At 39.6% G+C, this 17016-nt stretch overlaps 1 protein-coding gene across 2 annotated transcripts in view; it reads right to left on the bottom strand.

Moving 5' to 3' along the window:
- Grh (grainy head) overlaps positions 1-16248 on the bottom strand; it is a 49446-nt gene extending 33198 nt beyond the window's left edge. For both annotated transcript variants that reach the window (XM_064126055.1, XM_064126056.1), the window contains exons 1-3: positions 15588-16248; positions 13920-14153; positions 12717-13369 (exon numbers count right to left, since the gene is read on the bottom strand). In XM_064126055.1, coding sequence (XP_063982125.1) covers positions 12717-13369; positions 13920-13976 — 710 coding nt within the window. In that variant the 5' untranslated portion in view covers positions 13977-14153; positions 15588-16248. The remainder of the gene's footprint in view (positions 1-12716; positions 13370-13919; positions 14154-15587) is intronic.
- Between the last annotated feature and the right edge of the window lie 768 nt (positions 16249-17016).

Genomic DNA, 17016 nt, shown 5'->3' with positions numbered 1-17016 from the left:
TAACGGGTTTTTCGGGGCTTCTGATCATCGAAGAGGAAAATGGGTTGCATTCTATTTTTTTTCTCCTACATTTTTTAGGGGATCTTGTGGGAGTCAATAGGGATTTCATGAGAACCCTTCCCCTCAGAATATCATTTCAAAAAATAGCCTGAGGAATGTTGGTGTGATTTTCAGTAAATTATGAAATATTTTTGATGAACACATCCTCGAAAATTCATCAACTATCGTCTAATAGTCAACTAAATGACTTTTCTACTAATCAACTCATCGTCATTCCCAAACGCGCAGATGTATAAACCAAAAAAATTCTACCAAATTCAAAAAGTCCTCTGACGAACGATGAATCACTCCACCGCTGCACAACTTAAAATCGCAAAACCCTCAAAATTTCGAGTCGACTTCTATGAAATAGTTTAACTACGACTTCATCAGAAAAAACACTCCCCAGCTTTTTCCGAATACGTGACTCTTCAGCATCGAAGTTTCACTCGGGATAAGACATCACAAATGGTCAGGATTTTGCCTTAACGAAGGTGCACCGATGAGTATACATACCCCGCGGGTTACCTGTGTCTTCCCTCCCCATCTCCCCCTCTCTATCATCACGAAAACACACACGCACCGTAGGAATGTCTTCGGCCGGATATAATGCCTGCGCGCGCGTCGAGGCGATCGCGATTCGAGATCGAGATCATTTTCCTACTTTTTAAGAGGCAATGCTGTTGGGTTTTCTAAAAAGTGTCGATTAGAGAAGCGCCAACGGGGGATATTATATGGAAAAGTCGAGAGATCTCGGGGCCAGTGAGAAAATGTCCAGATAAAAAAAAGAAAATGAGTCGTATTAACGAGAGAGGTGCACTCACCGTCGGGGACGATTAATTGGCTCGGTGACATTTATCGAAGTTTTATGCTTCAACGTCATCATACACGTCTCACTACATTCTTATCATTATTTTTTGCCACTTCGTCGGGACCATTGGTCGAGGGAGGGGGATGAAAAAACTTATCAACACGAGGTTTTCAGGCTTTTTTTTATTATTTTTGGATGAGCGGTAAGTTGCCGACGTGTACCGAGCGAAGGTGTCGCTAGTGGAACGGGGGGCTGGGCCCTTTCTTGACGTTTGAAGGTCATAAGTTGAGGCCCAGAAGTGGGACTTTGCGAGGGTTGAAATGACGCGAGTCAAACGAATAAAATACTGCAACTGAAATTTTATCATTTCGTTATTCATCTGTTGATTGGTTTATTCATTTACTCTATTAATTTATTCATTGTTCGTGATTCAACAGTGATGACGACAATATTCCACGCTGGAGATATACTTATTTATTTATTTAAATAAAAATGATTCAATCCGGCGAGAATTTTCTTATTCGAAATACGATGAATCAATTTTTATCGCACATTCACACGTAGTGTCGAGTGGTCAAGGTTTTCGTTATGATGAACGAACCACTTTTGTTAAATTAGATGGTCGAGTAGTTGAATAGGAGAGGATACTATGTCATTATCCATCCTAGGGTAATAATATCGGTAATGAATTGCTATAAATGCCGTTTTTTAATGATAAATCACTTGAACTGTGGAGACGTGTTGAGCCCCTGCTGTACGGTAAATTCAGTGGTCCAACTATCCCAATGGCCAGGCAGTGGGTAACAATTGCGTGTAGTAGTTCGTTGTCATATCGATTGCGACTCTTAGGACGATTCAGGTACACGGAATGAAATTTGGGACGAAAATTAGACCTCTGGAGGGCGAAATATGGGATGAAATGAGAATGAACCACTTTTAGGTCAAGTTTTGTTGGAGAAATTAGACTTGGGAGGGTAGTTTTTGGGATAAAAATGACCTTCGTCCCTCGTTTCACCCCCTGGAAGTCTAATTTGTTAGGAAAATTTATTTCTGTGTATGGAGCCTGTACCATTTCTACGGAACTTTCAGGCCTTTGGACGAGGACTTTCCTTCGAGGAATTTTCCTATTTGTATTCCAGTTTTTTTTTTCATTTATTTAAAGGGCGCAAATCTACATGATTTATTTACACTATTGGTCGTTTTCTCAGACGATCCTTTGTATTGTTTCCATGGTTGTTTTTTTTTTTTTGCTTTTTTAAATTTTTCTTTTACATTTTTGTAAGAACTGATGACGTTTTTCAAGGGTTCTGGATTTTGGGGCCTTCAAAATGGAGAAAATCGAGTTTAGGACTGAGATCTTTATTTCTTCAAGGTTTCTCTTTAGCCTCGTCCTTTCCTGGGTAAATTTGGAACAGAACCGTATTACATTGTCTATGTCTTGAAACTTAGAGCCGCAGGAGCAGCCGCGTCGTCTACACTGTGAATTCTTTCGAGAGAAGCATTTAAGTGGTAGTGATTAGCTCTAGCCCTATCTACCGACACGGAGAAGAAAATATATTTTTGCCAAATAGACATTTACTCAAGGATATCGTCGTTTTTTCAATCCTTTATTTCAAAAATCGAGTAGTTCCCTGACAATTCTGATTAGGTGTAAATTGCGTCAATTATATTGTTCTAGAACATGATCATGTTCATAATAACTTTAAGTTAACTCCTGTAATAATTATCAGGATTAAATAATTCATCGAAGATTTCCCCTTAATAAAATCGAAAATTTAGAAAAACTAAATAATTATTAACAGACTTCATTCAGTATCACGTAGAAAATACTTCTCTTTTAGAGTAATATGATTATCGTAATTTATACCTAACTCGGTCCCCTTGGTAGTGCTGCTATGAGACCGGAGAAATGCAATTTTCAAAAAGTAAATCCTTCTCTGAAGGAAATGAATATTTGGCCAAAATAATTTTGTTTCCGCACATGTATGAGAGTTTCAAATATTTCTAGGTCAGGGATATCCCGAAACTATCAAACATTCCATTGAAAACATATTTCAATATTTGATATTAAATAAATTCTCTTTGAAATTTGTAACAAAATGAAATCATAATAATCCTCAAATAGTTCATATTTAATGCACAGAGAGAAAAATTCTCGAAAAATTACGTACCTGTTCCATGCATGATCTGCCAATCAAAACAATATTCAGTAAAAATTACGAAACAGGTACGCATTTTTTCCCTAAACAATTCCATACTTTTTCCTGAAAGCTCTCTGGAAAAGTGCGTAACTGTTCTGTAATTTTTACCGAATATTATTTTCGAATATAATTTTTCACGAATTTTTCTCTCCGTGTAGCATAAAAAAAAAAATTTCCATTCGATTTTCCCGAAATAGTCCTCACCTCTGGTTCACCATTCACGTAACTCATTTTTTTCCCCTCCAATTTTACCTTGAATTTCATCCCAAGATAATTACTTCCCCCCTCCCTCCATACATGGCACACGGAGGTGAAATTCGGTTGCAGCGGTATATACAGAATATGCTCATCGTGTTGGGGGATAACAGAGCGCACCAACTTCATACGTCTAGAGAGCGCGATCGAGAGTCGGTGGATACGCCTCATAAATAAATCATTTTATTTTCTCTCTGTACCGAATGGCGCGCACGAACGACTTTAAATTTAATAAAGCGGATCGAGCTGGCTCGATGATACGCATTTCTTATACTCTTTTTTTTTTTTGTCTCCCCAATCTTTTTTTTTCGCATCTCCCCAGTTTTTTGTTTATCTTTAACTTCCCCAACGAACTTAAGTTGCTGCACGTAACTAGCTGGGGGCAATTCACCTGTATGGAGGTAAAAAAACATAGGGAGGAGGGAAAAAGAAGAATAACTCCCACCGAAGCGATGATAAAATGCTTCTATTCACGACAAGAGGGGGAAATTCTAACCGCGACATAACTTGCGGTCTTAGCTCGCGAGTTGACTGTTCTACAGTTGTCAACTTTGTTTCACTGTTGAGGTTTATTTCGAGCGGGAAACATTATTTTTTAAATAATAATCCCATACACGGAAGGAAATTTGCGACAAAAATTAGACCTCTAGAGGGCGAAACATGGGATGAGATGAGAATGAACCCCTTTTCAGGTCAAGTTTTGTTGGAAAAATTAGACTTGGGAGGGTAATTTTTCGGATAAAACTAACCCTCGTCCCTCGTTTCATCCCCTGGAGGTCTAATTTTTTCCTAAAATTTATTTCCATGTGATTAATAGAGGAATGAGTGGTTGGGGGGCACGTTATCGAGAAATTCCTGCTGGAAATTTCGAGCAAAAGATATTGAAATTTTTTACAGTCATTTATTCACGCGATATTTTTCCGTATTTTGTTGATGAAAATTAGTTGGATTTTCAGGTATTCAATAAAATAAGAATTTTCTGGTCGTATAATCTTCCAAAAAAAATTGCTACATCCCCTCATTCTCCACATTACCCTTTATCCCCCCCCCCCCACTCTTCAGTTGGCAAAAATGTTCCCCACCCAAAATGAAAAAAAATCTAACTTTTTCCTCCCGATAATTTTCATGAAGTCAAATGCAACTGATGTCCGCATGAATGCAATAATAAGCGCGAGCAGAGGCTGGACCACGCCCTGTCTCCGTTCGCTTGGCCGTTCATGGACCCCGGGCTCTTCAGTCCGCATTGGTATCCCAATGGTGTATGCACACACGACAGATAGGTTGGGTTAGTCATGGCACACTTCCTTTTCTCCTTTAGATCGCTTTTTCGCGCACATAGAAAGCCACATGTGTATACGTGGGGTAGCGGCGTTTCGGGAGGGGGTAAACCGATCCAGTTTTGCCGAGATCACCGGTCATGAGATGCCATAATATACAATCCCGAGAATCGCTTTTCCACGTCTGCTCGGAATACAGCCTTTCCACAATAATCGATCATCGTAAAAAAAGAATTCATTAAAGCCCATCATCATCAGTTAAAGACGCAGCTGTTCGGGAAATTTCAATCGATTTTTTCCTACTTAACGATATAACATATAATATTTAATATATCAAGCACTGAATATACAATCTAACATGAATTATAAATCATGTCCATTGGATCGTATTTTTAATGTTTGTTGACCAACAGAAAAATCGAAAAGTCTTTGCTTTTCAATATCTCCCGAACGCCAGAGTCAAATTTTTTCATTTTCTTCCCATTTTCAAGATAATTTTTCAACCTTGAAAGTGAAACTCAACTCGTTCCAATCGCATCATTCGCTCGCGAGACATCGGGGATTAAAAACAGGTCATTTAACGTTGCTATGCAGATTTCATTCAAACGTTTAAGTCGCACATTTTCAAAAAAAGAGATTATTTTTTTTTCTGAGAAATAGAGACGACTTGTATCGAGTGACTTGTGGACACAAGCCCCGCTAATTCACTCGGATTGTCCTCTTTCGGATGAAAGAGAGACGTACAGATCTTCCTTCTTTTATTCCTCCCCTCTCCCCGGGTACACAACCTCCCTCTTGACACAGAGAGAAAAGGTAAGCGAGGAGAGAAATGTGAGACGACCGTCTCTCACATCCGGTTTCAGTATGTCCTGGGGGTATACAATCGCGAGAATAATATCACAATTCCGTGACCTCGATGAATTGTCATCCTTGTAACCCTTAAATAAGGGATTCGTTGAAGGTGGAGAAGGACAATTTTTCGAGATTGAATATTTCAATTGAGGGCATTGAAAATTTGGCTTAATTTCAGGTGCACTCGAGAAACAGATGGTTCATTTTGCCACATCAGTAGTTTATTGAGTAGAACGAATAAAAAATAATCACAAAAGTGATACCATATCTTGCAAAATCAGTCCTTTCGATATCAATTTTGAACTAAGACCAGAATATTTACAATAAGTATAAAAATAACTCTGAAATAATTGTCCAGAGTCATTGAAAATTCCAGAATGAAATCTGATTTATTTCATTAATTCAATTAATTGTTTACAATTTTTTCCTTTTTTTTCACCTGTAAATGCAAACGAGTTTTCGTTTTAGTCAGGTATTTTTTCAATGTCTGGAAAACATTTACAAATGTGTTAAATTCAAACGTGAGTTTTTTGCTGAGAAAGTAGAAAAGCATTTCACTGAGGAAAAAATAGCCAATAGAGCTGGATATCCTTAACCGTCGAGCAATTGGCCTGTTCACCCTAGTTGATGTACTCAGTTTCTTGAAAATCCGGAGCTCTCGGGATTTGTCTCACGGGAGCATTTAGATTCAGCCGTCAATGGAGGGTACTGGGGAGCGATCGCCGACGGCAGACAGCGAATATACACCGAGGTTAGGTACATAAGCAAAGCAAACGACCTTCCGTGGAATCTGGACAACCTGTCTACCCGGCCTCCGGCCCCACAGTGCATAACACACACAGTTTGTTTCAACAGTTCGTACAACTCTTAGAGGCCGCATTATGCCATCCTCTGTTCCAGTTAGTTCGGTGTTTTAGCCGTGAAATCGTGACGATATGCTATTGAATTTGAACCGGCGAAGATGCACTTAAAGATATACAAGGGATCTCTCGCTCTCTCTCTCTCCCTCTTTCCCTTTCCCTCTCCCTTTCTCGTTCCTCAAAACAAACATTTTCGGGGACTTTCAAGGTTAGTGACAGGAAAATTGACAGGGAACGATTGATTGGTTCGAAGTTGTTGACAGTTTGGAAATATAAATGTTCTTCAATGTCACGAAAATGAGATTTTGCAGAGATAATTATCAGGAGGGGATGAAATAAACCCTCTAAATTTCATTTTTCCTTTTGAAAGAAAAGAAAAATTTATTTATAAATTTTTAAATATTAGTTCTTATGGAATGTGGTATGAATTGCATTGTCTTCCCTCGTTATTTTTACTAATATTCGGGTGTTTTTAATCCTGCACATGCTGCGTAACTAAAATTATTGAATTAATATTGACAATAATTTTATTCATAAATTATTCACAGTAAATGCTCGTAATTTCCAAGAATCATAATATTTTAATTATAGAAAATAATGAGTGTTCGTCGACCGCAGGAGCAGCCAGAATCCGGAACATCAATCAGTAAATATTCAAACTAGCAATTCAAATAGGAATATCAGAATGAAATATGAGAGAGCATTACCCATTTTATCCACCCACTCATCCCATTCATTGAATATGAAATGAAGAATTTATTTTTCCGAATAATAAATAAAACTAACGATTCCCGATTGTCAATTTCTCTTTTAAATTTCAAATAAAGAAATGATTACTTCGGCGCATTACCAAAAACAAATCGACTTTAGAATGAAATTCATCGGATAGAGCAATCTTCCAAAGTTTCCAAATAACTGACAAAGCATATTCTAAAATGAAAAAAAAAAAAACAACCAAGTGGCTAGTGTTCATGATGGCATCATGCAACGTCCATGATTTCAGTCGAATTCCACTGTTGGAAATTGGTTGATCAACCGCTTTTGAAAGACTTACAAAAATCCGAAAAATTTTCCATTTTAATCCAGTCGATTTCAGGGGCATAATTAACCCACTCACCGATCCTCAATTTTATTTCATCTCTTTAAATCGAACAAGTGGATACGCGTTTGCTCATATATTTTTAATTTTCACAGACTATTTTTTATCATCATTTATATCAATGAATAGTATTTTTCATGTTATTCACATGAATGGACGATCGCATCATATGATATGAATAAATGCTGGCGTCATGGAAAAAATCATGATAAAACCATACGATCATCGTACCCTTCAATCGCTGATATTTTGTTGATACATGGCATATCCGGTGGTATAAAACTAAAGAATAAGATAGAAGTTCTTTTATTAGTATTCCCCGTGATAAACAATTCCTCCCAGACTGTTATTTATTGCAGACTGTGGGAAATGGTCTTTTTTCCCCTCAGTGTTTTTCATTTATTTGGGATTTAATGGCGCCATTTGAATCTGAAGGAAGAAAAAAACATTTAAAAGATCCCAATACACGGTGTCTCTCGGCGAGAGGTGGGGCATCATTTCTATTTTCGGTCCGACGATGAATCACTCCGTGTGATTGGGCAGAGGTACCACCGTTGGTATTCAAAGCTATTTCTTCTGATAAAATGTGGGTAATACCTAGGTTTCGAGCAGCTAGGAATTTCGATTCAGTCATCTTTATGGACTTGGAAATCTCGTAATTCGGAATTTCACTTTGGATTATTGAAAAATGCCTTTTTCATTATCAATTTTACGAGAAACATAGATCAATTAGCGCTCCAATAAACGAAAACCATTCCCTTTTATATTAAATAAATAGAAAGTAGATAAATGTTGTTTTTTCGTGATTTCTCGTTACGAAGAGCCGGATATCAACTTTGAAAAATCTCTCTATTGTAGGAAAAAAATATTCGATAAACATTTCATATGTTTTCCTGACAATTCAACTCCTGAGGAAGTTTTTCGGAGCCTTTCGGAATTTTTAATAAACATTTCCGTGATTATTAACCATATCCACAATGCGCATGGAAATTAATCATTGATCCTCTCATTAAAATGCAAAAAAATTAAATAAAAAAATTGTGAATCCTCGAAATTTCCACAGTGAAGGGGCCTGAAAGGAGCGCCTTGGAAACTCCAGAAAAAAAAATGTTTAAATGATGCCCAAAAAGCTAAGGGGGAGAGGAATTAAAACTCACGGACACAAACTCGAGTGTCTATAGGGTGGGGAAAAATTTGGGGAAAGGGGTGGGTATTGGAGGGGGACGATGCGGTCAAGGATATGAAGGAGAGAAGACGGTGAGAAGGAGAATGTGAGAGGGGAGTTGGGGCTTCTCTTGGCCTCTATCAAACGAAAGAGTAAAAAAAAATATATCCAACAGAAAATAAAGAAGGCGAGCGCGTTTTCCACATCGTACAGATACTGGGCCCTCGTCGCCGGCCGGGCCGCAACCGGCCATCTTGTTTTAACGGTCCCGCCACCTATTCCCCCTACATGCGTGGGTGTACAACCTCGTTCTCTCGCATCTCACTCTCTTTTTATTTCTCTTGTATTGTTGAAATGTTTTGAGAATAATATTCCAGAGGAGAATTTTGAGGTACATTGGAATGTTTTTATCATTATTTTTGTCCTCGAATCATCTCCAGGATTTCAGCATAAAAAATTGTGGGGACATCTGAAGAAGTTGAGATCCATCAACTTGTTTAGAAAATTTTGAATTTTGTATTCATGAACCACTCGGACCAATCAATGCGTTGAGGGCTGAAGTTAGCTGACTGATTAATGCTTCGGTATTGATGATAATAGGCGGGACAGGAGAGATTCTTTGGGGGGAAAAAATGACCTTCTGAGCTTTATTTTCATTTTCAGTCTTTTGGTAGATTATCTTGAAAACACTTATCTCAATGTGAAAAGCCCAGTGGCCGCGTTATGGTCTGCGCGTTCATTTTTTTTATTTTTACGATATCCCTCAACGTATCGATAACTTATGCTTCACCGATTTCCACGGAAAGAAATTTTGGATAAAAATTAGACCTCTAGAGGGCGATACATGGGATGAAATGAGAATGAACCCCTTTTCAGGTCAACTTTTGTTGAAAAAATTAGACTTGGGAGGGTAATTTTTGGGATAAACTAACCCTCGTCCCTCGTTTCGTCCCCTGGAGCTCGAAATTTCCCTCAACATTTCTTTCCGCGTAGGAATTCCTCAAAATATTTCACAGTGTCGCCCTTCCATAGTGAAAATTCACTGAGCGCTGTTATCAATTTGGGACTTGTGACTTCGTCCCAAAAATTGAGTTGAACAGCTGAAAAATTAATTAAACACACAAAGTCTGTAACAACTCTGCGTTGAAACATCTCATGCATATTCTCTCTTCTTTCAGCCACCTCTGCTCATCTGGAGATGTATTCACGAGTGACAAAAGCCCGTCCGAATAAACACAGCCTCGAGAGCGACATGAACCGCCGTCGAAGACATGCGATCAAGACACCGAGGGCTGAGGGGTAAATATACACAGCATTTACGCTCAAACGGGATGAATGTATTCACGTGAGGGAGGGGGGTAACACAGCGCATATCGTTTCGAGTTCGTGTATAACCAACGATTATCGTATATCGGGCCACTAATAATAAGCCACGAGGTACGGTAGCGTGTATGTACACGTTAGCCCGTATATATACACGAATGTACATTAGACGTTACTCGAATATAAACGTCCCTGGTACGAAGTGAATAAATATCATTGCCTGTGCATGCGTATGTGTGTGTATGTGTGTGGTTGTTAGTCGTTGTAATCTCACTGAATATATTTTCAATAAAAATTTTCCATTAATATAACGAGGGAAGCGACTGCACTAGGTATTCCATAATTCTGATGTTCAGCCTCTCAAGGTCATTTGCATCGCATGACTGATTGAACGATTAAAGAATTAGAAAAATTCTTCCTTTTATTTCTAAAAACAGATTCTTCCATTTGCAAAAATTGGTTTATTTCTTTTTCGGAGCTCGGGGTTTATGAGGAAAAAAAAAATACAGTTTTTTTTTTGGTAATCATCTCGGGTTTCCTGTCGGTATACAACCGCGTGGGGGACTATTATCACGATGGCGCGAAAATTACATGTTATTTCTCTCCTATGCATTGAAATGAGGCACTTAATCTCGGGATCATATGAAGCAGCGACAAAATCGGAAAAATAATCAGTTCTCGTCTTTATGCGAATAGCATTCACAGCCGTTAATCAAAATAAATGGATTAACTCATATTGTTAATATTTTCCTCGGGAAATTAAACAAAAAGACGGCAATTTATTCCACTCCAATAAAACTCCCCGATTTCTGTGAACTGGAATTCAGTGAGTGATTTTTTGTTAATGTAAAGGTGCGAGAGCTCCGAAATAACCTTTAACCAGCCTACGAAAAAGGTAAATAAAAAAATTCATTTGAAATGCATATATATTCATTGCAAACTAACTACCAATTAACGAACAAATTTTCTATTTTATTACGCACCTGCAAACCCCGAGGAAACTTCATTCCGCGTAGCAAGATATCTCAAAAATTAAATATGTCAAGAATGTAGATATTATTCAATCCAAATAACCGAATAAAAAAAAAGAAAAAAAAAAAGAAAAATCTCTACACAAATAAATCATCCCCCGTGGGGTAAAATGCGATATTGGCAGCCACACCCCCGCCGAAAAATATAACTTTTACGTCTCCCCCACCTCCCTTTATATCCTTGAGAGGACTCTGTGTTTATTTCTCTCTCTTTCTCCCCCTCCCCTCCCCTCATGCGTGTTCATACAATTTTTATTTCTCTCACATCTCCCCCACCCCCTTTCTCATATTCCTTTCAACCTCTGATATGCCAATGGCCGACACGCGATACGCGAATGGAGAGCTTGTGGCGTCCCAAGCGCCAGACGACCGCGCGATTCAATCCAAATGTATCGGGGAGCCGAAGCCGAAAACCCCAGTGAAAGGGAAGGTGAATTTTTCGAGTATAGCATCTCAGCCCCCTTTCCCCCCTCACCGCTCCACCCCCCCCCCCTTCGTCCACCTCCTCGTTCTCGTACCGAACTGTCCTCGTGGGATTGAACGCTCGAATTGCGATTCGTTCTCGCAACCCCCCCCCCTCCCCCTCTTCGCTGAAGTTTTCTCTTCATCCTTGCTTCCAGATCGTAAGAAAAAGAATCGAATTGCTTTTCGACCTTCCAACATCTCAAGATATTTCCCCTCTCTCTTCCATTCCAGTGGAAAAAAAAAAAACGAAACGAAAAATCCCTGAAATATGTTATTTTTATTATATTCCTTAATACCATTAATTCAAAAGTTTATCTTTTTCTCGAATAAAAGGAAAAGAGGAGAGGGAGGAGATCAAGTGGAGATAGATCGTTTGATAAGTCCCATGTAACGGCTAATTTTCTTTCATATGTATTTTTTTTCTCAGCATTTTTCTGCCTCTTTTTATTTTACACTCGCTTGAGAATTGATAAAAGAAAAGAAAAAAATAAATAAATGGGGATTGGATAAATGAAACTAAAAGGACAAGAAGTCCGAGGACTTGAAAAATATTCGGCGAGAAATGGAATCCTTAATGAATCCCCTCATTAATACGTATAAACCAATTAAAGTGGTGGAGTTACGGGTGAGGACGAAATGAATTTATTGAAAATCGAGGATTTAATGAAGTTTGAAATACGAAAGAGAATCGAAGGGAGAGGGGGAACTAAATGAGATGCAGTTGTTTTCGAGTCTTTCGCCTCAAGGTCTCCAATGGACGTGTGCATATCTTGTGGCCGATTAATTGTCGACGAATGTTTTTTCATATTTTTTTTTTTCTTTTACCTCCATTGGAAAAGAGCAAGCGGTGTTGTGTATAGTTAATGGTTATTGGCTCGCAATATTTATACACACGTACACGAACATTTCATAAAACGTTTAGGTATTATACCGTTGGGTGGTACGTGAGGCTGTGCAGTGACTTATAGATTACAACTGTACACTGACTATTCTGATTGTCAATTAGTAGTTATGATATTTTTTTCAGACCGTTAAAAGATACAACGATATTCCAATCTGCGATGCAAAAGAGGTCGTGAATAATATTAAATTGACGGAATAAAGCGTAGATGATGATGAGTCACTGAAGATGAATCATTTTATTGAAAATTTCGTTCATTTGGTCTTGTGCAACGCGTAATTTGCAATAAGCGGACATTTTCCCCTATCCAGCACACAAAAAATCGACTAGGATTTCCATTTTGCGAATCTCTAGATGAGAGTTCTTTGATATTTATGTGTTCTCGTGTCGCCATGTTGATCAACGTAAAGACAAAAACAAAATGAAGAAGAACTCACCCAGACCGAATGAGCGAAGGTGTCCCCAATCCAAGTGGAGTTCCACCAGCAGTCGGATCTGCAGCAACAAGCTCGGATAGTACGAGAACCGTTGTTGTAGTGTTTGAAGGAACTGAATTCACTGCCCCCACTCCCCTCGGTAGATCATCATCGTGCTGCAGCTGAAGACCTGGATAATGATGTAGATGAAGTGTCGTTGATGTCTGATGACGACTCGTTCCAATCAGACTATTCCTAACACCCTGTGGTGTTGGTGGTGGTGAGGGTGAGGGTGGTGGTGGTGGATACTCCACCACCTGGACCCTATCCGCCTCACTTTCGTATATAATCTCCTTGTCGTGTGTGTACATAACCGTTTTCTGCCCATCATTATAAATAAGATCAATCATCTTGTGGCCCAAATTGGTTGGATTGCCTTCTGGACTTACGCGTCCATTAGCATCATCATCCCTCTGAATTTGATCATCATCGTGATGATTGCTCTGATGACGCGTTGTGTGGTGATTATTGTACTTGTGATGAAGCGCATGATCGCTCTCGTGGAGATCGATAACACTGACTGGTTGCATTGTTGCGAGTAAAACCTGATCGTTATCGTTTTGATTCTGGCTGCTCAAGCATGAGGATGCGGGTGATATCGGGCCCTCGTGCACCTGATTCATCGAAATATCGAAATTATTTTTATGATATCGCCAAAAAATGACACCACAACTCCCGTGATTTATCATTGAATTCTCCAATCATGACGTAATCCATCTCAACATTTTCGAATGCTAATGACAAGAACGAATGGAAATAACATTGATAACACTGTTTAATGAGGAGAAGATGGATAAAAAACTGCTAGTCCGACAGAGTGTCAGGTACTTCTTCATAATAATTAATCGACTTGGTGGGTAATACTTGGTCAGGAGTTGGAGAGAACTCGTGAGGATAATTAATTCCTTCAATAACGCGAGTTCTTGATCGAAACGATAAGATGTTAAGTACTCTCATACCAAGACATTTTTTCCCTCTCATAACATTCATTTATTTCCTTTTTTCATTACAATTTGTCGGTAAAAATATCGGATTGTAAGCAATTAACATATTTCATGTTGCCAAGCAATTGATCATTTGTCGATAAATTATTATCAATGTGATTGGTACTAGAATTGTTTATTGTACCATGTGATTGTCAATGGAAAAATATTGTAAACATACCGGTGACAGGGCCTCCTGCATGTGTAGCCCAGTGTCGTCGTCCGTGCAAGTTGACATCCTCGTTTATTAAAGTCTTCAGGAGTTTAAAAAAAAAGAAGAAATAGATGAAAAATCAAAAGATTCTTCAAACTTGCAAAAACACCACCGTATCTTTTCCTTATTATATCACAGCTGGCTGGACGTTATGGCACGTTTTGTAGGAGTCATGGAAAAGACACGGATGTTAACATCTACCTGTCAAACAAAACCAGAATCATCTTCATTAATGAAATCACTGGGTTAACCGGAGTTGATTCATACAGGGAGAGGGAAAAACGGGTATTTCAGTTTCATTGACCTGATCCGTCTATTGATGTACATTGAGGTAGGGAATATGGTGATAAGTTGTCTAACTAGATATCATTGAGAGAAGAAACTATTATGAAGCACATTAAACGACATTGTGACCTGATTGAGTATTGGATGAGTGTTGGCGACAGCGTGACATGATAAATACTCCATGGTTACTCAAAAAACATCAGGATGATTGTTGTAATGATGATGAATGCTCCGTTAAACCTGAGGAACGTTTTATGCTGACTACTGCATCATGAACCAGACAGATTTGACTGACGACCTCTCTATGAAGGACATAAAGTATTAAATAATACTTGGTTAAGGTACTAAAAAGTATTAGTATGCTTTCATGCATTTGTCATAAGAAATCTTCTCAAACACTCGCCAACACATGAAAATAGGGGAAGAAAAGCCGCTGAATGTTACATGAAGTCATCAGAAGACAGCAAATAAGCTTTTAAGCAGTTCATAACTTGGGTAGCATTGACTAAAAGCATGAGGGTGAAGGAAAAAGTACCCTAATAGCTGACAAACCCTTTCATTATTGGGCAAGTTCATTTGGAAGGATCTTCAAATCAGAAAACAGGAAAAATCAGGGAAATGTTTCAGCCCTTCATTGAAACGAACCCACGTCGTCACTTTCCAATAAGAATATAAAATCCAATGTTTGTTCTGCAGTTATCATCAGATCTGTGTCCCTCAACTACCCCCAGTATCTTCCATATAGACTCTCCTAATTTCCCCTGGATCCTGGACTACCGTAACCACCTGCACCTCGCGTTGTTTGTATACTCTCAACGTTAGCAAACACGCGGAAGTAAAAGTAAAACGAGTTGAGGTTTTTTAAAGTTATCGTAGTGTTGGATGGGGTTGAGTTTTAAAAGAAGAAGGAGGATGAAGCAGGTTCAGCCGGTCTAACCTGATTCCACCAAAGGACCCACCTCCGTTTGTATTTCAAGTAGCCGCTTACGCCCTCGCGGTGCCCTCCTGGCATTCATGCCCACAAAGTAAACTGTTTTCTGTCTACCAACACACATATCAAAACCACCAGTTAACAAGTTGTGAAGCCACGAGAATTCATTCAACTTGTCGACATATTGCAACGAGTTTTCATTCGTGATACGTCTCATCCAGACGAGTGCTGTTCAACGAAGGATTCCCCAAAGTGAAATTGAAAAGGGACTAGAGAGGGGGACTACCTGCTGATCCACCTGACCCTAAATCCATCAGGTAGCACTGAGGCTACAATAGCTCCTGTCGTATTTGATATACCACAATTCAAGACAAACCAAATGGATCGATGGCCATCGTAAAGTGTAATTGTGTACTTACTTGGTGCGTTGTGAAACTTTTGGTGTCTTCTGGTGAGCGTCGCACGGCATCATCGAGTGTTCAGTGCTTATTTTTCCTTCAGGCATTCACGTAATAGCAATATTTGGATGAAGCTAAGTGAGGGAATGACTGTATGAAAGGGGGGAAGTAAACTACAAACTACCAAAAGTATATCTCTACTTCCGGATCACATCTCAGCGGTTCTTGTCACCGGTTCTTCATCCAATATCTACCAGTTCCCCATCTCCCTCACCTACACACCCACACACACACACGCACTCGTTACCTAATCTCAAATTATGTCAGTGTATTCCTGAAAAATGTTCACTCTTACCAATCACTCACTTCACAGATCAATCACATCAAGTATACGATTGTCGTGTTAATCTTAATCCGCGAGGCGTCTTTCTCAGCCTCGTAACCAAACACTGAGAACCCGGTACCAGTCACAATATCAATTGCTCGGTATCACTGCCAATGGTGAAAATAAACTAATCAACTGTCAAATACTAAAATATCACTGGATCAAATCCTCCATCAGTCACTCCATTAATTGAAAAACCATTATTTTCATTAACAAAATGATGAAAGAATATTCTCATACCAAAGAAGCTAAACCTCGTCGCGCGCACCACAGAGTTCTCTTCTCATCGAGATAGACAACATGGCCGCCTTTTCCAGCATCCAAGCCTTCCCCACCTTTCATTCCCCTCTTCACTTCACCACAGGATCCCTCTCACTCTCACAGACTCAAGTATCCCCGCCAATTATACTCCATCCTCATTCCACCTGCCGCCTACGGTTGTCGCTCCATCCTTATCTCACCAATACCACCTACATCTCAACACATCAGGTGGAAAGAAGAAGCCTATAACCTGCCTCCATCTCACCTACTACTCCCACCATGACTCCGCGGGGGGACTCTTATGCCTCCATCTTTCTCTCCTGAAATGCCCCGATACCCTCCCACTATGGGCTCCAACCACCAACGGTCAAGACATCAGGTAATGCGAGATGGATGACACGTTGGAGGGAGTGAGAGACACTGATCGGGGGTACCAGGGGGTTGGGGGGATGGCGCAGGTAGCCCGGGTTTTTCTTTAAAACCAAGATCGAAAGAGTGGGTCTGAAGATGAAGACGGAGAGGACCAAATTTGTTGGAGAAGGACGACGGAATGGGGAAGGATGGGAGAGGGAGAGCGATGGCTGCGCCTTTCCACGACATCATGAGGGAGAGAAGGAAGGAGGGAGGGGGCGCTGGACCTTTCGGCCACCCTGAGAATCGTTTATCTCTTTTTGGGAGATGGTGGAAGGTTGGATGGATGGGGATTTTTGTTGGTTGGAAGGAGATGGAAGTAGAGGGATGGCAAGAGGATGATGTGGAGACTGCGAGGCCGCAGGATGAAGTACGAAATGTTATTTCTTAGGT

Source organism: Diachasmimorpha longicaudata, chromosome 8 (assembly GCF_034640455.1).
Source record: "Diachasmimorpha longicaudata isolate KC_UGA_2023 chromosome 8, iyDiaLong2, whole genome shotgun sequence".
NCBI classification, from domain to species: domain Eukaryota; kingdom Metazoa; phylum Arthropoda; class Insecta; order Hymenoptera; family Braconidae; genus Diachasmimorpha; species Diachasmimorpha longicaudata.
Note: the sequence above shows the minus strand (reverse complement) of the source record. Positions and strands in the feature narration are given on the sequence as shown.